The sequence below is a fragment of the Melospiza melodia genome, chromosome 21 (genome assembly GCF_035770615.1).
Source record: "Melospiza melodia melodia isolate bMelMel2 chromosome 21, bMelMel2.pri, whole genome shotgun sequence".
Taxonomy (NCBI): Eukaryota; Metazoa; Chordata; class Aves; order Passeriformes; family Passerellidae; genus Melospiza; species Melospiza melodia.
Genome location: NC_086214.1, coordinates 13,799,568 through 13,819,442, shown reverse-complemented (window position 1 = coordinate 13,819,442; position 19,875 = coordinate 13,799,568). Strand labels below are relative to the sequence as shown.

The following is a 19,875-nucleotide window of genomic DNA, read 5'->3' as shown; positions in this document are numbered from 1 at the left end:
AATAACAGCAGCACGACCACGCTGAGAGCCTGTGCTCCCTGTCCTCTTGCCCCATCTGTGCAGAGGCTGTTTCATGCACGAGGAACACTTACAGTGGGGACAAATGCAAGCTGCTCCCCTCACAGTGTCCTGCTTACACAAGGCTCTTGCATCTCCTGTGGGCCTATAATTTATGAACCTAAATATTCTGCTCTTCATTGTGCTATGCATTTATTCATGGCTTTGCCCTGGGAGCCTCAGTTGTGGTCTGCCTCCCCACTGTTTGAATCACTAAGGAATATAGTTAGGGACAGATCCAGAATAAGAAAATTATTCTTGCCCCAAAACATTTAAAACCCGTCCTTGTGTGTGTTATAAAATAGCAGAGGTGTGTATAATTTCTTAACAGACTCACTGCATAAATCTTTGTCAAGTCTACTTTCTCTCACAGCCTGTGAGAGTGTATGGTTTCTGGTTGTGGGCAAGATGAAATGAAATACATTCCTAGTGATTGAGAGCAACCTGAAGGGAATGGTGCCTATCCTTCCGCCTACCCAGTCCACCCCTACGGAGAGCTGAACTGGGGAGGTGAATGTGGGGAGTGACCTCAGACCATCTCAACTACACAGTAAGAATGCCATTGAGATACTCTTTCAGGTGGCTGTTTTGTGGAATTGGGTCTTATCGCTGGAGTCCTGTGCAGTAATATAGTCTCTGTTGGAGAACTTTCGTTTCAGGTCTTTCCCTTCCTTGTTTTCCTGTCGTTGAAGTTGTTGTTTTTGTTTTAAATGCAGCTCTTCTAAAATCATTGCTAATGTCCTGCATTGCAGTATCCTACTTTCCTCAAAGGTTCAGTTGTCAGTAGGAATTGACTTTGATGTTGGTGGTGCATCTTTGTCTGGAGCCCCTGTTGTGTAGGTCAGAGCATCTCTGTTCTGGAAAAGGAGCTCGTGGGGGTGGCTGCTGCTAAAGCCCAGGTGTTGTCGGAGGAAGAGGATGTTGGATCTCTTGGGCCCAGCTCTGCTCTTTGAAGTCACTTCAGGCTGGCGGCCAGCTGTCAGCCGTGCAGGGCTCTGCAGCGGTCTGTCTGTAGCAGGCAGATTCAGCAGCCACAATGCACACTTGTCCTGTGCCCCCAGGCACTCCTGGCATCCCCCCTTTCCTGTGGAGCCACAGCTTTGTGGGGACCCTGCAGTCAAACCCCCTCTGTGCCAGTGCTGGGGAATCCTGATGGGGAGATTCTTCCTGCAGTGCTCTGAGCACTGCTTGAACAGTGCCTCTGCTGAGCCTCAGGCTGAGCAGGATGCTCCTGCTCCTGCCAGAGCATGGAAACAGCTCCTGCGGGTGCCTGCTGGGTGTGGGGGATGTGGAGCACACCCCCTGGGCTGGACATGGTCTGTGCTGAGTTCAGCCCCAACAGTGCTGGGGACAGCTCAGGGCTGGGGGGGGAGCACAGCAGCCAGCGAGGAGCCAGGCATTTTACTGCAAACTGAAACTTCAGGGCAGTTTTGCAATGCAAGAACACTGACCCTGCTTAGCCATGAGGAGATTTCGTGCCCTGTAATCCCACATTGATCTGGATTACTTTTTTATTTAAAGAAACTGACCTCCAGTAGACACAGCAAGTCTCTCTGGCCCAGCAAGCAAGTCCTGAGCACAAGAACAGAAACAAAAGTTCAAAGTAATAAAAAAAATGGTGGAAACCACTCTTGTGCCTCAGTAAAAATGCCAAGGAGAGCAGTGTCTTCCATAGGTCCTGACATTTTATTATTTGACTAGTTTAGCTAGTCTTGTTAATTCTTTTTCTGAATTAATAAATTAAGAGTTACCAAATACTCAGCACATTTGCTGAGAAAGAGGGCATCATTAAAATGCTGCCTTCTCTTTCCAGCAGGCAGCCTCATTTCTTTTGGAGAACCTCCATAATGGAGTTTTAACCAAGCAAAGTTGTGCTTACATCTCTGGTGTGACACTCCATGTGTGACTCTGGGTAAGGTACCCAGCTCCTCTGTGTTTCAAACATATTCCAGAACTTCTCCACCTCCCAAAGGTGTTCTGGTGTCCAAGCAGGTGATGCTCAGGTGTGTTATGAGTGAGGCCCTGAGGGTCACAACATGCAGGAGTAAATGGGAGGTGAGAATGTCCAAGGCACAGTTGTTCTGAAGCTGGAAGCCTCTGAAGTGGTGACTGGCAGCTTTATTGTGTTTGGGACAGTTTCAGAAAGTAATTCTTCATTACTTGCTCGAAGAGGAGTTTTTGCACTCTTCCTTAAGCCAGGAATCAGTCTGCTCTTCCCAGAAGTGATGAGAATAAGCAGGTTTAGCTGGACCTCTGCTGACACTCCCCAGTGAAAGGACTCTGCAGTGCAGCCCCACCAGAGAGCTGCAGGACTGTTCACAGGCCCAAGGGAGCAGGGCTGCAGATGTCACGTGAGCAGCTCCAGCAGAGGAAAGCCAGTGCTGATGGATGCTAGGGTGCAGCCACTGCTGTCACGCTCTGGTGACTCACACCAGTGGATCAAGACAGGCCTGGAAAGCCGAGCTAATTTGTCACTTCCTTCCTCTTCCTCTCCCAGGGCAGCAGTTCACAGGGGCCCCTCTGACCTTTGGCCTCTGAAGGGATGAGAGACTGAAGAGCTGACAGAGGTGTGTGTTCAAGGGAAGAAAGCATCAAAGGCTTACATTTGTTTGCTTTTCTGGCACTCCTTGTGTTTCATGCATTGGCTCTTTTCTAATTAAAGCAGGAGGAACAAAAGAAGTCCAAGGTTTGTCTCCCGGCCTTGGCAGAACTCTTTCATGCTCGGTGCTGCTGTTTGCAGCGAACACTGATGAGAGCACAGCACCCTGATGAGACAGAAATTCCCAACCAGCTCATTTTCTGTCTCTAACGCTGACAAATTCGACCTGCAGCAGGAAGCAAGGCACCGATATGACTCAGAGTGGAGGTGCTGCAGGAATCTCCCCTCCAAACCCGGGCCAAGCTGCGAATCCCCCTGCAGACAGTCCCGTGGGGGTTATTGCAGGCTGGAGGAGCCGCTTTGCTCCTGCTCTTTGCAGGACACGGGGAGCCAGCAGAGAGCGCCACGGCCGCCTGCCCGGAGCCGGGAGCCACCGGGACCGAGATCGGGATCGGGACCGGGACCGGGACCGGGACCGGGATCGGGGCGCGTGCCCAGGTGCGCAGAACTGCGCATACTCGGGTGTGCAGAACTGTGCATACTCAGGTGTGCAGAACCGCGCGTGCCCAGGTGTGCAGAACTGCGCATACTCAGGTGTGCAGAACTGTGCATACTCAAGTGCGCAGAACTGTGCATACTCAGGTGTGCAGAACCGCGCGTGCCCAGGCGCGCAGAACCGCGCGTGCCCAGGTGTGCAGAACCGCGCGTGCCCAGGCGCGCAGAACCGCGCGTGCCCAGGTGTGCAGAACCGCGCGTGCCCAGGCGCGCAGTGCCGCGCGCGGCCGGCAGAGGGCGCCGCACACCCGACAGGTGCCCGCACGGTCCCGGAGCCCCCGCCGGGATTTGGGGCCGGTGAAGGATTCGGGATTTGAGGAAGGGGTTTGGATTTCCTCCCCCTGCTGCCCTCCCAGGCCTTTCTCTCCAGGCACGAGGGTACAGCAACAAGCCAAACCAATTCCAGCTTTCCAGGAGGAAAGAGCAGAACTGATTAGAGATCTTGTTCTCAAACATTTTTCTAGAAATACAACAGAATTTTCTTGCTCAAGGCTTCTCTTGCCTTGAGAAGGTATTCAGCTCAGATCCCTTTGCTCTGGAAATTGAACATTTAAGAGCATTGGTACTTGGTGTGAGACCACAAGACCGGAGTTTGAAAGGGCAGAGAAAATCGAGGCAGCAGCAGAACAGCATCTGTGCTGAATGAGGGCAAGCCTCTGGAGCAGGCCCTGCACACTGACCGTCAGGAACTGCATTTACATTTGGCATTTGTTTGGAAAGCGTGATAGGCCTGTGCCAAAGGGACTTTCTGACCACATCAGGGAGGAAAACCAGATTCTGAGGTTGGCCACAGTATTCTTTAGAATCCCTTTCTGTGCCTCATTTATTTACTTCTAAGTGAGTGGTTATGTTTTCTGCTCCCACCTTTGTCTCTTTTCTGTTTAACTTAGGAGTTGTTTGGATTAGAGAGACTTCTTTATTAAAGGCTTGGATGCTACTGTAGTGCACAAATGAAGATAATTCAAACATTTCCATGTTCCCATAAATACTCCAAATGTTATTATCCTTACATTTCTCCATGAGTGCTACTGAGTTATGTTTTGTTTAAAGTGTGATTTAAGATAATTGGTGAGTCAGAATACTGGTTTGTTTCTGAATAATAAGTAGTTAATAATATCTGCTGTTGAAGCCAAGAACTATTATAGATTCCAGAAAAGAATACACTAAAAAAAACCCTCAACATCATATTTCTTATTAATTACTAGACAGAAGTGATACTAAAAAGAGGAAACCCTTCTCACCACAGCACAGTGCACAGAATAATGTCTTCCCAGGCCATGCATGAGGATCCCTGTTCAGGGGAGTTTCCTTGGGCAAAGAGCTCCATAGGAAAAGTGTCATTTCAGAAGTTCTCCATGCACACAGATGGACATCTTGGGTTCCAGCAGAAGCTGCAACACTTGTGTTGGCCACATGCCACCCTGGCAGCTCTTCACCAAACACAAAGCTGTGAGCAGGTCAGTCCACTTCCAGCTTCTCTAATGTCTCATGATCCAGTGGACACAATCAATAAACCTGGGGATGCCAAGGGGCCTTTGCACCTTCCCCCAGGAGGTAAATGCCCTCCCAGTCACTGCCTACCCAGGGCAGTGTTGTCACTGTGCAAGCACCGAGCTTTTCCCAGGCTCCAGTGACCCCTGGCAGGGAGTTACACTGTGTGTGAGTTACATACAGGCACACCTGGATGGAGGCACTCACCCCCACATCGACCCACAGAGATGTACATGTGTGTATCTCAAACTTCCCCAGCTTTATTGCAAGCCTTTGCTATGAATATGCTTCATTAGAGCCTGGTCAGTTGTTGCAGATGATTGCCATGGTGGAATCTGCTTAATTAGATTTTTATTTGTAATGCTGTGCTGGAGTAGAGTCAGGAGAGGATTCTCTAGGCACCAGATCAAATTCGTCTATGAGAGCACTGAGGTCAGAGAAATGGCAAAGTGCAGCCAGATTTGGTGCTGATTTATACAGTCACAGAGGCAGCATGCCACCCCTAGTTCCTGTTTGCTCTCAGAGCCTGCCAGCTGGAGGTGCTTCACCTGATGATCAGAACTATCTGAACTTCTGGGATCAGTGAAGGAAACCACCTGGCAGGTTCACACCTCCCTTGGAGGCCAGGTGGCCTTGGGGCTGTGTCACAGACCTCTGGAAGGCAGGGAGGAGACTTTCTCAGCTGCTCCTTTTCCTCCCGTGCCAGTGAGCTCACAGAAACCAGCACAGCTCTCTGGACTGGGCAGCAGCAAACCCCTGTCCCAGTCTTGTGACATGCCACATCAGGACCAAAGTTCTGCCCAAACTCTTCTCACTGCTCTTATCTGCAATGGACCTTGGAATTTTTTTTTGTTTTTTTCCTTTCCTCTGATGCAATTAAGATGAAGCAATATTTTAAGTCTTTCTTCTGGGCTTGTTCCTTCTGCAGTGACCACAAGGAGCTGGTCATAATAAATATCATCAAACACCCTAATGGCTCGTGGACAGTTGCCCCAGGTTTGAATTACACTGTTAATAATGCATACTGATAGATTTTTCCCCATCTAATTTCAGTTGAAATTTTCCATCCTAGCATTTATTCTGGTACAAGAGTTTTACTACGATTGCTGTTATATCAGGAAGCAGATTGAGATAGTCTTCCCAAAGAAGTGCTTGCCTTTTGAAGCAGGAGGGGAGAGGAGCACCTGAAGAAGTGGGCCGAATTCTCCAATTAAATGGGAGAAGTTCCTCCCGTTAGTGTGCAGGGGAGAGCAGGAGCTTGTGTAGGCTGAGAAGTGAACTGAGAGAGGGAGAGGGATTATGATTTCTGTCAGGGAACCCCAGCATAGCAACTCTTATTAGAGCCCATAAATAAATATTTTTCTCCTCAATGCAACAAAGCACACAGCCAGCTGTAATAGAAGTGAGCATTCAGGAGCTTCTAATCTCATGTTAGAAATAAATCATATCTGCCTCAGAACTTCTGTCTGGATTAGCTGGTTACACAAGGCATAACCTTGCTGATAACTACCAGTGTTATCATGACTTATCTGAAGTTTACTCTGGCTTTCTTTTGGTTCTAGTACATCAATAATTAGGGCTGTTCTGATCCAGCTCATTGCAGTGGGATTTGGGTGTGGAGCAGTGTTTATAAAACAAACTCGTCCTTGTGCAGAAGCCAGCATCCCACATAAACCCGCTGCCTGCCTTACTCAGGTGGTTCTGATCTGAAATAATTACTTGGGCAAACAGTTTCTGCCTGACACCTCTACCAGATTTCCCATGGCATCTTACATAACCCCTGTCCTTTATGAGACTATTGTAATATATAAGGAAAAGGTCACAGGATTCATCCACCCTATTTCTAGAGTGCTTCAATGGAAGTCCTGATCCAGCACTGAAACAACAAACCCCACACAATACTTAGCAGTGTTATTCACTCATGATTCAACTAAATGCCATATGTGAATGTGGAAAATAGAGCTTTCAGAGCACTCCAGAGAAAACTGGAGCTTCAGCCAGCAGGAAGTTTCTCCATGGTGTTGTCCTTTGCTTGTTCCCTTTCCCCCAACAGTGGTTACTGAACACAGCTGGGAGGAGCCGTGTGCCTCACCCTGCTGAAGGGCCCAGCTCTGTGCTGTGCTCACAGCTGGGACCTGCTGGGGATGCTGGGGATCAGGCCTCACATTGTGGTGTCCCACCATGGCAGGAGGAGGCTTGTAAACGTGGTACATGATTATAAATAGCCTCACTAATGAGGAAAGCATGTGTACTTGGTCTGACACTATCATTTGTGTCCTGGGAGAAAGGTTAGAGCAAACAGAGGAACTCCTGCAGGCAGAAGCAGCTTTCAGAGGTGGTGAAAGGCGGAGCTGGGATGTTGTTTTCTTCCTCCACTTGCATAAATCAGAGCTTTTGGTGAACACAACCTGAGAGGACCTTTCAGTAAGGCTCTCCTGCAAGACCCCCCTATTGCTGTTCCGAGGCTGGAACTGTGATCTTGCAGAAACAGGCTCATGGCAAGCCTAGCTTTTAGCTCAGCTCATGAAGGGGCTTAAATAGGCAGATTTGCAGCTCACACATGCCTATAACACTGTCATGGCTTTAGAGAGCTCTGTAAGCATCTGTCTGGGAGCACAAACCAGGCCTCACCAGCTCAGCCTGGAGCGCTGCAGCCACACAGTGCTGATAAATCAGTTACCACATGAGACACCAAAAAACTTTTATACAAGTTTTTAATACAAAATTCAACAAAAATATATATAATCAGGCATTTTATGCAATGCATACATTCTTTATATCTGCAGGTACAGATAAATAACAGAAGGCAAAACCAAGTATTTTGCTTATCTTTGGCCATTAACCAATAATCACCCCCAAACAGATATTACAGGGTTAAAGGATAATAAACTGAGTCTGCAAATGTCTCTCATTACAGACACAGTATCAGGCAAAAATACAGTAGTCAGATTTTCAGAAATGTAAGGAAATAGTTCTCTAACACTGCCCAATACTGAAATTTCACCTGGTTTGCTGCTATGGAGCATAAGGCCTTCAGCTGACTCAGGCATGGTCCTGGGTTACATCAGATACACTGCACTCCTTTTAACCTCCTGCCCTTTCCCACACACTGCTCTCTACAAAGCTGTACCTCTCACCAATAAACTAGCACAAAGTCTGACCTGGGGGGCAGCTTTCTGCACCCCAACCAATGTACAGAAGGAAGCTTAACTGCTGTGTAAGTCAATAGTTTTCCTACCTCAGTGTGCCAGAACAGCTGTCCTTCCACTTACAGCTCAGATGCATCATGGCTCTACCAAAGCAATATATACATGAGACACATGAAAAATCATACAAGCAATTTTAAAGGTACACTGATAACATGTAGCAGCTTATGTCTATATATGTACATGTTTTCACAGTTACATTTTAGAAAATTGAGAACACCAGAATACTTCTACTGTGTTTTCTATAAATAGTAAAAAAAATTACCTGTCAGGCATTTTGATAAAATAGTATTTAGGTTATCACTTTAAATAGCTCTTGAAAACCTGTAGAGTTTTAAGCTTAAAGGCTGTACAGTTTGAGGATTCTGTAAAGTGTTTGTAGCCAGTTTCAGCAGCTGGGCCACCTCCCAGTTGTTGGTTTCATTTGCTTGTTTTCTTCTCAAATAACTCAGATCTGGTAACAAAGGAACTCCACCACTTTGCCCGGGATAGGCAAGTTCTTGACCTGGCTGGTGGGCATCACCCTGCGGATGGCCATGCGACACAGGTGCTGCAGGCTGGACACCTGGCTCGGGGTTGCCCAGAAGTACAGGCTGCCATCCTGGGTCCTGCACAAAACCCACAAAAGCCTCCAGGTTATTCCACAGGAACCAGCTCAGCCTGCTACCAACTCACACACACGCATGACTAGGTAGGGGACTTGCTGGTGCTCAGTTCCAGCTGCTCCAGGATCCTGATTTACTCCAGTTCCTATTGTAAGCTGCAGCAGCACAATAAGCAACTTGTCTATGCAAAGGGAACAGATCTCCCAGCAGCTACTGCTGTGCCACCTAACACACAACAACTGCCCTCAGCTATCTGATGGGCTTCTTCCAATCCTTATGTTCTGGGTCTCTCACATATTTATTTTTAAAGATAAGAAATGAGTTTATCAGCTGATTGATTTTACTGCTATTCCAGGCATGTTTAAACAAACAGTACCAGTCAGAAGCACCAGGCTGCAAGTCACAACTGAAGATTTTCAGAACACTGAGCCACTGTTTTCAATCTCTTGTGTTACCTTCATATTTTAGAAAGGAAAAGAAGTCTGTACTTGCCCTGCAGCCAGAACACTGCCATCAGTAGAGAAAGTACAGCAGAGTCCATTGTTCAGAGGTGCAACTTGTACAGGGTATTCTTCATCAATTCTCCAGAACCTCACCATTCTGAGGGGGAAGGACAACAGAGGAAGTTATCAGAGTGGGTTTTTAACTGTGCTAGGTGTTTTCTGTGACAGTGCTGAGAGGCTCCTGTGCCAGGGCAGAAGGCCCACACTCACTTGTCATCGGCCAGGCTGGCCACGTGCAGCCCGTCGTGGCTGAAGCACACCGAGCGCACCCAGCGGTCGTTGGCGCCGCCCGCGAAGATCGGCGTGGGCGGGGGGAACAGGTGCCTGCGGACAGATGGACAGACACACACGCTCAGGGACAGGGACACAGCCAGGACAGCAGAGCTCGGGCACTCACAAACAAACAGCATTGGACCAGTTCACTGCGGATTCAGTGGGGACTGAACTGCCGCGTGCTCTTCAGTGCAATTCAAACCTTAAAATACCGGTCCTGTAAATTCACTCTCAGATGGAAGAACAACCTCTAGCCTCTGCCACTTTACGACTTCCATCAGCCACTGCTCATTTCCAAGTCCATTCTGGGAGACAGTTCCCAGATTTGAGTGCTTTACTTACCCAAACTCCCTAAGGATCACTCCAATATGTGGATCCCAGAGATAGACTCGAGTATCGTAAGATGCAGTAGCCAGTAACGCTCCATCAGGAGAGAACTCACAAGCTACAACATCATTGTGATGGCCTTCAAGTTTCCGTAGCATGGAGTATTTATCCATATCCCACAGGAAAACCTGCAATTAAATCAGCTGATGTTATAGCTCTGCTCAGAGAGGCAGTGAAGCATTTAATTTGTTTTTTAAGTATACTAGTCTTATTTAGGATTACACTAAAATCAGGTATTATGAATTACTACAATTAAGAAATATGCTCAGTGTCATATTCAGATTAAAATCAAGGTTTTTAAAAAAATAATTAAAGCAGACATGCAAGTTCTAACTCAAATTTGTTAAATGTTATTAACAAAATAAGCCAAAATATAAGATAAAGGCAACACAATTTAACCATGTAGCTTACTGAAATTCATATATTACAAAACTATTTTATTAAAATATTCAGAAATAAATAGGGTTAAACTCTACAGTCCCCTCTTTTCAGTAACTACCAAAATTTTAAGAAATATACAGACAGAAAATGTAAGGTTAACATATTGTTACTCCAGTGGCATCCCTTTGAGTTTAAGATCACTTGTTTACAATTGCTTGGATCACCAACGTCAGCCTAGGAAGAGAAACAGATACTGCAAGCAAAAAGAATTTTCACAGCCAAAAGTTATGTCTGTGGCAAAACAACAGGGAAGTCTAACCACATTATTAGAAAGAATTTAGTCATTTAAAATCAAGTCAACAGTAACAAACAACATTAATATTACAATTTACCCAACTAATTGCACAGTGTATTGTAAGAATTCATGAAATATTACAGTATTTTACATGCAGTTGTATATTATATATTATCAAAACAAGGACTGTGCAGAATGACTTAATAGGAACTATCCATGCACTGCAGCATGGTTTTACAGGAATATAAGTCTTTAGCAAAGGCTATTATGTCCCTCAAAGAGCTCACTAGTGGCCTTGATTTTACCCTTGACAGTTTTACTGCACAGGTTAAATTCTGACAACTTGGACAAATTTATGTTTGACCAAAACAAACTCAACCTGAGTGCCTCCCATACCGCCTAACTCTGAACCATTTTACAATCAGTTATAAACACTAATAGTTCACTAATTTTTCCAAGGAGACCCCAACATTCTACGAAACTGGAAACTAAGTTTGAGGAGTCAGTGTGTTTCACTGCTGTGAAAATTATTAAAAAAAAAAAAAAAACAACAACAAAAAAAAGCAAGCAAGCAAGCAGACAGTGGACATGGAGCAGCACCTGCGTACGTACAGGACCCCTTGCAGCCGAGGGCAAGGTTACTTCGTCCTACGGTACAGACGGTACAGCTCGCCGGGCTGGCGGCCAGAGCTGCCACTCTCTGCCCGCCAACACCACTGTGCTCCTCAGAGTGGTGCCAGCTTAACTCAATCACACCAATATTGCTGCCACCACCTGTGACAGGGAAAGCAAGAAGCTTATGGAAAACACACAGCCTCCAGACAGCAATGTACACATCCCCCTCTGCTCCACTACAGAGCCAAACCCCAGAGCTCGGCTGTGCTCACCGCTGTGGACAATGCCTCTGAGCACTCCCACAGGAGTGATGGCCAGTGCCTCAGCTGGGCTTCTGAGGCTGCACTACACTGCCTACAGAGCCCCTGGAACCAGGCTGAACTCCCTTTCTGGTCTGCCCTAACTCTTCAGTGCCAGGAGTAGCTTATGGCATACATGCATTACCTGCACTGCTTTCAGTTCTCTAGCAGAGAATTAGGATTGAAGCAAAACCAGTGTGCTCCTCTTCCCTCTAACTCTCAGGTACTACTGCCATTGATAGGAGAGAAATGTTTTTGTTCAGCAGGAGATGCCCTGTCTGGCTACAACTTTGGGAAGTCTTTCTCATTGAGCACGAAATAGGAAGGACAAAATCAAAACCAAAATAGTTTTATGCATTAATCTAAGTATCTTTTAACACTGGCAGCTTTAGTGGTCTTTGTTTTATGCCATGACCCTGTGCAGACCTATTTCTCCACACTCACAGTCTCCTCAACTAAAAGCAGTGCAAGTTCCATTCACAAATCAGGGTCTCAATGCACCATTTGCCAGTTTAATTTCATGCACTTTCACATCATCATCAAACATTAGAAGTTCATGACACCGAGCACAAGCTTAATGTTACTTAGATTTAAAATGATTATGCACACAATTCAGGAGAATTAAGGAACAAGAAACTCTGACACATACTGCTTTACTAGCTCCAACAGAACAGAGGATGGAGGAGTCTGGAGAGAATGCACAGCCATACACCCAGTTCGGATGGCCTCTCAGCACCTTCATCATGTTTCCTAAACAGAAAGGCATTGCTGTAAGGATTGGTTAATTTTCAGATGGGAAATCTTTTCCAAGTTAGTTATTTCTTTGCAAAATTTTGTATTATTTTCCCAAACTTCTTGCAGAGTCATTCTACACAGAAATAAAACCCCTGGGATGCAGCCTCTACTTCCATGTCCCTATTCAGAAAGGTTACTTCACGCACTCTTAGCCCAAAACCTGCTTCTGCCTCCAGGCTTCAGACAGATAAGGAATTCCAAGGGGCTGCAGAGTGAGTGACTAAAGAATTCCAAGTGCACAGTGAGTGACTAACCGAACACTCAGTTTTTAAGCAATCCTGACTAAACTGAGTCTAGAGCAATAAAAGAGGTGAGTACATGGGTGCTTCTCTCAGGTACTGGAGCAGATAAAGCCCAGACATTACCATCATCTTTCAGGTCCCACACTCGCAGGGTTTTGTCTCTGGACGCAGACACAAGAATCAGGCTGCCATCAGGGGCAAAGGTTAAATCTCTGACAACTTCTGTGTGGTCCATCAGGTTAAGGAGGAGTTTTCCTGTTACATGAGAACACCACAATTTAACATGAGGACTATTGCACCTAAATAAAATGCTTTATGGATACAAGTACTGAATATAAAATTACTGCATGTAGATACAATTTTCTTTGTAGAAATGGTCCCTACAATGAGCAGCACATGGATCCTTTCACTCTCCTGTATCAAGAGGTAACTCCTGGAAAAGCTACAAAATCTATACACTAGAACCTCAGAAATAAGGTAAGACATGTCTTCTGATGAACATACCTGTTCCAAGCTTCAATTTACAAGGACAGATTACTCAACAGTCATTATTTTTTTTAACTGTGTTTTCTCCAACCGAACAGCTGTGCTACCAGCAAAACTGAAAGTCCCTAAGTTCAGATTCAGTCTTTTTAAGTCATTCATTTTCTTTTTAAAAAAATTAAAGGTCCTTATCAACATAAACCAACAATTTCATGCTTTTAAAGCTTGGTAAAACTAGGAAGACTATTGAGTAAAGAACCAATGTATGTATGCACACATTTAATTATTTTGCATCTTCCATCTCTCACATCTCAAAGCATGACATGCCTCTCTTGTTCCTTTGGCAGTTTCTTGTTACTTCTAGTTGCAGGAGCTCATGCTTTTTTAATATTTTTAATTTGTATTGAAGGTTCAGTTCCCAGTTACAATTCTATAACCAACTCCTGGTGTGTACCAACATTATCACTGCAAGAAGTGTGAGCTGGCACGTGAGCGTGACACGGAGCATCTGGACAAGGCTCTGAGGGACAGGGTGGCAGTGCTGGGGTGTCCTGGGGCAGGCCCGGAGCCGCACCGGGCGCTCCCCGCGTGTCCCTGAGCTCAGGATGCCCGCTGTGCCCTCAGCTCCTCCGCACTCACCCGTGTACACATCCCAGATCTTGATGCGGCCGTTGTTGAGGCCGGTGGCGAGGAGCAGCTGGTCCTGCCCGAACTTGAAGCGGTGCCACTCGATGTTGACGCAGCGGCTCTGCTTCTCGGGCACCGAGGAGCCGAAGGCCAGGCTCCACACGATGTCCCCGCAGTCGATGACGTGCTCACAGGGCTTGTTCTTCTGGCTGCCCTCGCTGCTCTGCCGCGGCAGCCGCGTGCCGGCCGCGTTCGCGCCATTCTTGGTGCCGTGCAGCAGGCTGAAACACAGCACAAAGCACGCTGCAGCACAAGGTGCAGCCAAAAACAAACCTTTCTTCTAACGAAACCCGGGAGGCGTCATGATGTACATCTCTGAGGCGCGAAACGGTGCATCTTTACTTTAAAATTATAAAAGTGGCTTTTTCTGGTAACTGAGAAAAACGACCAGCACCTGGAAATCTTCCAACACAAAATAATACTAATACTGTGTATACAGTTTTACCTCCATGGAGAGCAAGATACTAACTTAACCTACTAAAATTGAACAGTTCTGAACAATTTACAGAAAAAATGAGCCACAAAATTTCTAGGATTTTCTGCTAAAGAGTTACTGAGTGTCCAGCACATGGAAAACAATTAACCACCCTCAAAAGGGGGAAAAAAATGGGTCAGAGAAATATAACCATCTACAAAACTGCAGTGGTGAGCTACCAGCTTTGCTAACATGCAACCTGCATGTGTCAATAAAATGCGTGTTTTGGAACTCCACTTGCATTCGAACAAGGATGATAAGGAAAGAGGTCTGCCTTTAAGTAAATTCCTAAAAGGTAAAGCCAAGCAGCGTTGTGATAGGAAGTGTAAAGGGCCAGATCTGCCCACGTCTCTAAATTCCCTTTTCATTCAAACTTCCTCTTATTTTAGAGTGTGTGAATTGATTAACAAGTCACTCCTCCACAGGCTTTGTGAGGTTGCAATAGTTGTTCCTCTTGCTGGCCACATAGGAAGAGAAAGAATAGCTGTTATTTTAAGGAATTAATTTCTCCCCAAGGTGTCAAAGCTTAGAAGACCAATACATGCGTTTTAATCGATCTGAAGCTATCTCCTGTTTTCCAGGTGCACCGAAAGCCATAGCGGTTTGTCTTACAAGTTGTTGAGGCACTGTGCCCAGGGGACCAGCTTCACTATGCGATGTCCCTGTGACCACGCCAGGTACGAGCCATCGGGAGCGAACGCGACCGTCCAGTTCTCCCTGCCGCACTTCTTGTCGAAGGGAGACGTGGGGGCCAGGAGCTCTCCTACCGTGCGCGACCGAGCTGGGGGGACAGAGGAGAGCCGTGAGGGGAGAGCCGTGAGGGGGGGAGAGCCGTGCCGCGCCTTGTACCGGCTGCACGGGCACCCGCGCGTCACCCCGCTGTGTTTCACGGCGGTTACCGCCATCGGGAGGGGGCCCGGTGTCACCGAATAACCCAGCAGGGCTGAGCCCCCGCAGGGAGACACGCGGTGCTGACCGAGCTGTGCGCGATACCGCAGCCGGTACGGTACGGGCGATGCCGCCAGGCCCGCGCCTGCCCATGGCCGCGAGAACGGGCCGGCGGCCGGGAACGGCTCCGTGTGCCGGGAACGGCTCCGTGTGCCGGCAAGGGCTCCGTGTGCCGGGATCCCGCCCGTTCCCCAGGGGCAGCCCCGAGCGCGCTGCCGCGATGCGGGATGGGCTGAGCGCCCGCCCGCCCGCGCCCGAGCCTGGGCCCAGCCTGAGCCCGGCCGCACTGCCCCTGCCCGCCCCCCCTCTCACCGATGAGCTTCTCGTTGACACTCGGAGGAAAGCTGGCCATGGACGGGCGGCCTGAGGAGCTGCGGGGCTGCCACGGAGCGGGACGGGCGGGCGCGGGCTGGGCAAGATGGCGGCGGCGGGCGGCGGGGCGGGGCGGGGAGCGGAGCGCTAGCGGGGCCGGGCCGGGCCGCGAGGGAGCGGCTCTGCCCGCCCTGCCCGGCTCGGCCCTGCCCGGCTCGGCCCTGCTCGGCCTCTCGGGAACCTGCCCTGCCCTGCCCACCCGCAGCCGTTCGCGCTCCTGCCCCGCTCCGCTGCCCGTCCCGGCCTGGTTCGCAGCCCGACCCCGTCCTCCCGCTGTGCGCCTCCCTGGTTCAGGGGCTGGAGGAGTCTCCTGCTCTGTAATGTTACTTTCTAAATACTTTCAGCATTTAAATCCAGCAGCGTCAGGTTTGTGATAAAATTTTGCTGTTAATGAAGTTGTTCACAAGGAACTTGGGGAAAGACACCCTGAGAGCCCCTTGCTCTCTGTGATTTTGTATTAACATCTCTATACATCCCTCTCTCCTTCCATTACCTCTTTTCTCCTTTTGCATATCTAAATTCTGCCCCTCTTCTCAACGAAGTGACTCTTCCTTGCTCTGCCTATGGACTCCAGAGAAGCACGCAGCAGGATAATTAACTGCAGATAATAACTGTGATTTCATTCCAAAGCAGTGGCCTCGCTGGCAGGCACGTTACAATAGCCATGGGATCAGCTATTCAGCTATAGCAAGAGCCAGGAATTACCCCAGTGTGAGCTGGGCCAGCAAAGCATTTTTTTAAATTATGCAATGATACAATGTCAAAGAAAGGAGCAGGGAGAAGTTCGACATGTTCTTGGTGATGTGAGCCCTAGCATGGATTAGTGCTGGTTTGTATAAATTCCCCTAGCACATCCTAGCACTTATTTGAAACAGCACAATCCTGTTCCTGCTCTGTCCGTCCCCCACTGCCCGCTGAGGGAAGAGCCCTGAGCAGCTCTCTGCAGCTAATCCCTGGACAACTCCTTGGAGCAAGGCAGACTTGAAGCCAGTGAATATTGTGAAATGCTGCTTGGAATTGCTCATGGGTTGTGGATGTTTGAGCCAGGCCAGCCCAGAGCTGAGCTGACTCACGTAAGGATTCTCTGGAGGGTTTGAGCTTCGCTCAGAGCCAGGACATGCTGCTGACTCTGGGGGCTCTTACAGCCAGCAAACTGCAGCTTTGGCTTACTCAGCTTCACTGAGAAGCCTTTCTCACTTCTTTTTCTCCAGTCCACATTTTGTGCATTATGGACACAAAGGCAGAAAGGGATATGTAAAACCCCAGGGGTTTGCAAGCGTGTTAGGAATTGTTTGTTGTCACAGGCTGTCCTGGGGACCTTGGTAGCACCTTCTCTGTTTGGGCTGGGCTGGAAGGGCTTGTCCTTGTGTCTGAAGCCAGAGAGGGAGGGGTGAAAAGCTGTGCTCTGTCTGCAAGCTGCCAACTCATCCGCTCTGCTCAGTAAAATGTATCTGTCCGAAATGCAGTCTAAACTTGAGGAGATAAAGAAACCACACTTTCCTTCCTGGGGACTTGCTGTGTTTATTTTCCTGGCAAGTGGCATATGCAGGGTGATTTTTCAGTTCTTCCTGGGTGAGGTGTGGCTGTGGGATCCAGGCTGTCACACGCTGCCAGGGCCTGCAGCGGGTGGCTCAGGCTGATTTATGGGTTTTCCATTATCTTCCTTTAGGGATGCAGCTGCCAAGCCTCCACAGGGCTGCTCAGCTGGGAAGCTCACAAACTTGGTGCCATCTTTCTCCATCAAGTCTTTGCTCACTGCAGTAAGCTTTCACAAGTGAAGGGGCTTTTGTCCTTTTTGCCTGTCCTGGAAATACCTTCAGGGTTCCAGGCTATGGAGCTTTCCCCAGGCTGCTGGAGCACCAGGATCTGCTGGTTTCACACTCCTGTATTCTGACATGGTGAATTCAGTTCTACGCGTTTTCTTTGCTTTATCTTGTCTTTTTCAGGCCCACAAGTGATGTTCCTTCTCCTCACAGCTGTCATTCTATAAAGCACTCCTGGCAAATTAGTAACAGGTCCAGTCACACTTAAATCCAAGGTAGCTCATCTGTGCAATAGTGCTTGCCATTAAAAATTATGCTATTTTTAGTCTACACTGTTAATTATTCACAAGCTCCTGTTTGAGAACCTCTTGGGGATGGAGGAAGTTCAGCCTCAGGCCATGGAGGCAGAAGAGAAGGTGAAAGGAAAACACAGAATGGAAGAAAGAAGGAGATGGCAAAGAAGGTTGAGAAGGAAAAGGGCTCGCAATGAAGTGAATGGTGAGCAGCAGAGGATTGAGACAGGAAAGTGCTGCCAGGAGCTGGACTTCAATGATCCTTGTGGGTTCCTTCCAGTTCAGGACATTCTGGGGTTCTGTGATCCTAATCCAAGTGACAGCTGCCCCCAAGCTGAAGGGTTAAAAACTCAACATGCAAGTAAAGCAACAGCCCAGCCCTGCAAGGAGCTGTTAGAGTGCATGGGACCTTGCACATGAGGCTTTGCCAGCTCTTGGTCTGTAAATACATTTTCAAAACTCTCAGCAGTTTTGGCCCTGAGTGACTCCTGCCCCCGTTGTGCAGCAGTGCCCTGAGGTGCTGCTGGGCTGGCACCAAGCTGTTGCTCCATTTCCCCTCCGTGCTGTTCTGTGCCTGCTGACTGTGAGCAGTGTTGGCACCACCATGGCCCTGGGAAGTTTGCAGTCTAAACAGACAAGGCAAACAGCAGCTGGGAGGAGGAACAGGGGGATGAGGCCACTTTCTCAGGGTCATCATGGAGCAGTCAGGAGCATAACTGTGTGATTTTCCCACAGGCACCAGATAAGGCTGCCTCCCTTCCTGGAATTCTGGGCTGTCATTTCTCCCCTTTTGTCCATTGCTCTGTGATCTCTTTACCATTGCTTCTTGTGAAGAATTTTAGGTGATTCTAAATTGATGTACATCTGGTACTTAAGGGTTAATTTCAAAGGTCTGCTGGAAGAGTGTGCAGTGGAAAAGTTGCACAGATGGAATATCAAACCATGGGAATTTTTTCTCTGGTTTTTTTTGGTCTCGTTGGGATTTTACAATTTTTGGAGCACGTCTTTGGATATAATAAATAGAGCAGATGGCTCAGTGTATCTGGGGAATTCAGTGCTTCCATGATGAGTAGCTGCACTGAAATAACAGAGACAGAAGTTTGGGGTTATTCCTTTTAGATTCAAACCATCCCTTCTCTGTAAGCCAGCCAGGGGTGCCTTGTAAGGGAGCTGCTTGCAGAAATATCTGTGCTAAATTTACCCTCTGAGGGTACAAGAGGTCTTATCCCAGATGGCTGAAGTGACACTGAGAGTTTTGAGCTGTCCTAAAGAAGGACAGGGGCAAAGGAAGGTCTGCAAGTGCTGAGGAGCCGAGTGCTCAGCTCTCCTGGGCCCATCAGGCATTGGCCAGAACAGGCTGGGATTGGGAAGCTGGTGTAAGACCAGAGGAATTCAAAGCAGTCACATAACAAGTTAGAAAAAGGGCTGTGTCCTGGCCAGCTCTGAGTGTACAGATCACAAGGCAGCAGAGAATGTTCTGAATTGTTCCAAACCCAAATGCTTTTGTGTTAATATGAAATATTTACCTTTTTATAAAATATCTGACCCATGGCAGAACTCTACAGCGATTGCTGCTAACCTGGGGTGCCAGCAGTAATAAACTGCTGAACATGTTCACAATGGAAGGGAAAGATTATTTCTGGCTGTTGGTTTTTTTGGGGTTTTTTTTAATGCTTTGGCATTGAACTATCAGGATTGCGCAAACTGAGGGAAAATCAATGGCATGGAGGGTGTAAATGTCAATAAGTCATCTATAAAGTCAATTTATAGGAAACCAGGTTGTGTTTAGTAGGAAGAACAAATGGGATAGACTCCCTACATTCTGTAGAGCAGCTCAATAAAATAGCCAGGACAGAAGAAGTCAGCTTGTAGGGAATTGCAGGGCCGTGTGTGACAGCCTCTGCCTGGAAACAGCCGAGGCTGCATTCCTGCTGCGGGCAGTTGGGAAAGAGCAGGTTGCTTATAGATAAAGAGTGTTTGCTCACAGATCAAACAGCTCCAGGTGGGCCTGAGCTGGTGTTGAACTGAGCTTGAAAATATTTGGGTGGCTTGTGTCCAGCCCTGTTGCTACAGGGAACGCAGGCAGAGGGCTACAGAGGAGGTGCAGAATCTGAGAGAAATGGACATTCTTTGAAAGTGGAGGTTGGACAAGCAAATTTCTCCTAGTCCCCATTTGTGGGCTGTGAAAATGCTGTAAATAGGAGTAAGAGGAGAGAACACAGACCCTTCCCTTCTGTAGTACCCTGAGAAGGGTGGCTGTGCTTGCCCCGTGTGTGCAGGTAAGGCTGGTGTCACCCTTGGAGGGGACACCCCGTGCACAGACACACAGGAGGGAGCTGCCAGCAGAGCTGGCCGTGCTGTACCTTTCAGTGATGGCCTCTCAGGTCTGGCTGAGCCCAGCTCTCTGTTCCTCACACTGCTGTGCAGTGCTGCTCTGCTCACAGCTTTCTGGGGCTGCCAGACCACTCTAGGAAGAGACACAGTTAAACTCATACTGCAAATGGAGGTGTGACCATGTGCATGTGCCTTAAGAGAGCACAGCCCATTCCAC

At 48.0% G+C, this 19,875-nt stretch overlaps 1 protein-coding gene across 1 annotated transcript; it reads right to left on the bottom strand.

The window, feature by feature from the left end:
- Window positions 1-7,399: 7,399 nt before the first annotated feature.
- On the bottom strand, window positions 7,400-15,320 carry WSB1 (WD repeat and SOCS box containing 1). Its single transcript, XM_063173659.1, has 9 exons — window positions 15,209-15,320; window positions 14,561-14,729; window positions 13,426-13,694; window positions 12,427-12,558; window positions 11,916-12,016; window positions 9,632-9,804; window positions 9,227-9,340; window positions 9,006-9,113; window positions 7,400-8,516 (listed from the first exon to the last, which is right to left on the bottom strand). The coding sequence occupies exons 1-9, from the start codon at window positions 15,246-15,248 to the stop codon at window positions 8,357-8,359; spliced, it is 1,266 nt and encodes a 421-aa protein (XP_063029729.1). The 5' UTR covers window positions 15,249-15,320; the 3' UTR covers window positions 7,400-8,356.
- Window positions 15,321-19,875: the final 4,555 nt, after the last annotated feature.

What these genes read in the sequence shown, in the direction of transcription:
- WSB1 (XM_063173659.1), bottom strand. Translation starts at nt 15,248, where the DNA reads ATGGCCAGCTTTCCTCCGAGTGTCAACGAGAAGCTCATCG. An exon ending in GATCTGGGATGTGTACACGG is followed by an intron (nt 12,559 to 13,425) that starts GTGAGTGCGGAG and finishes CTCATGTAACAG; the next exon opens with GAAAACTCCTCCTTAACCTG. An exon ending in CTGTTGGAGCTAGTAAAGCA is followed by an intron (nt 9,805 to 11,915) that starts GTATGTGTCAGA and finishes ATTTAATTGCAG; the next exon opens with GTTTTCCTGTGGGATATGGA.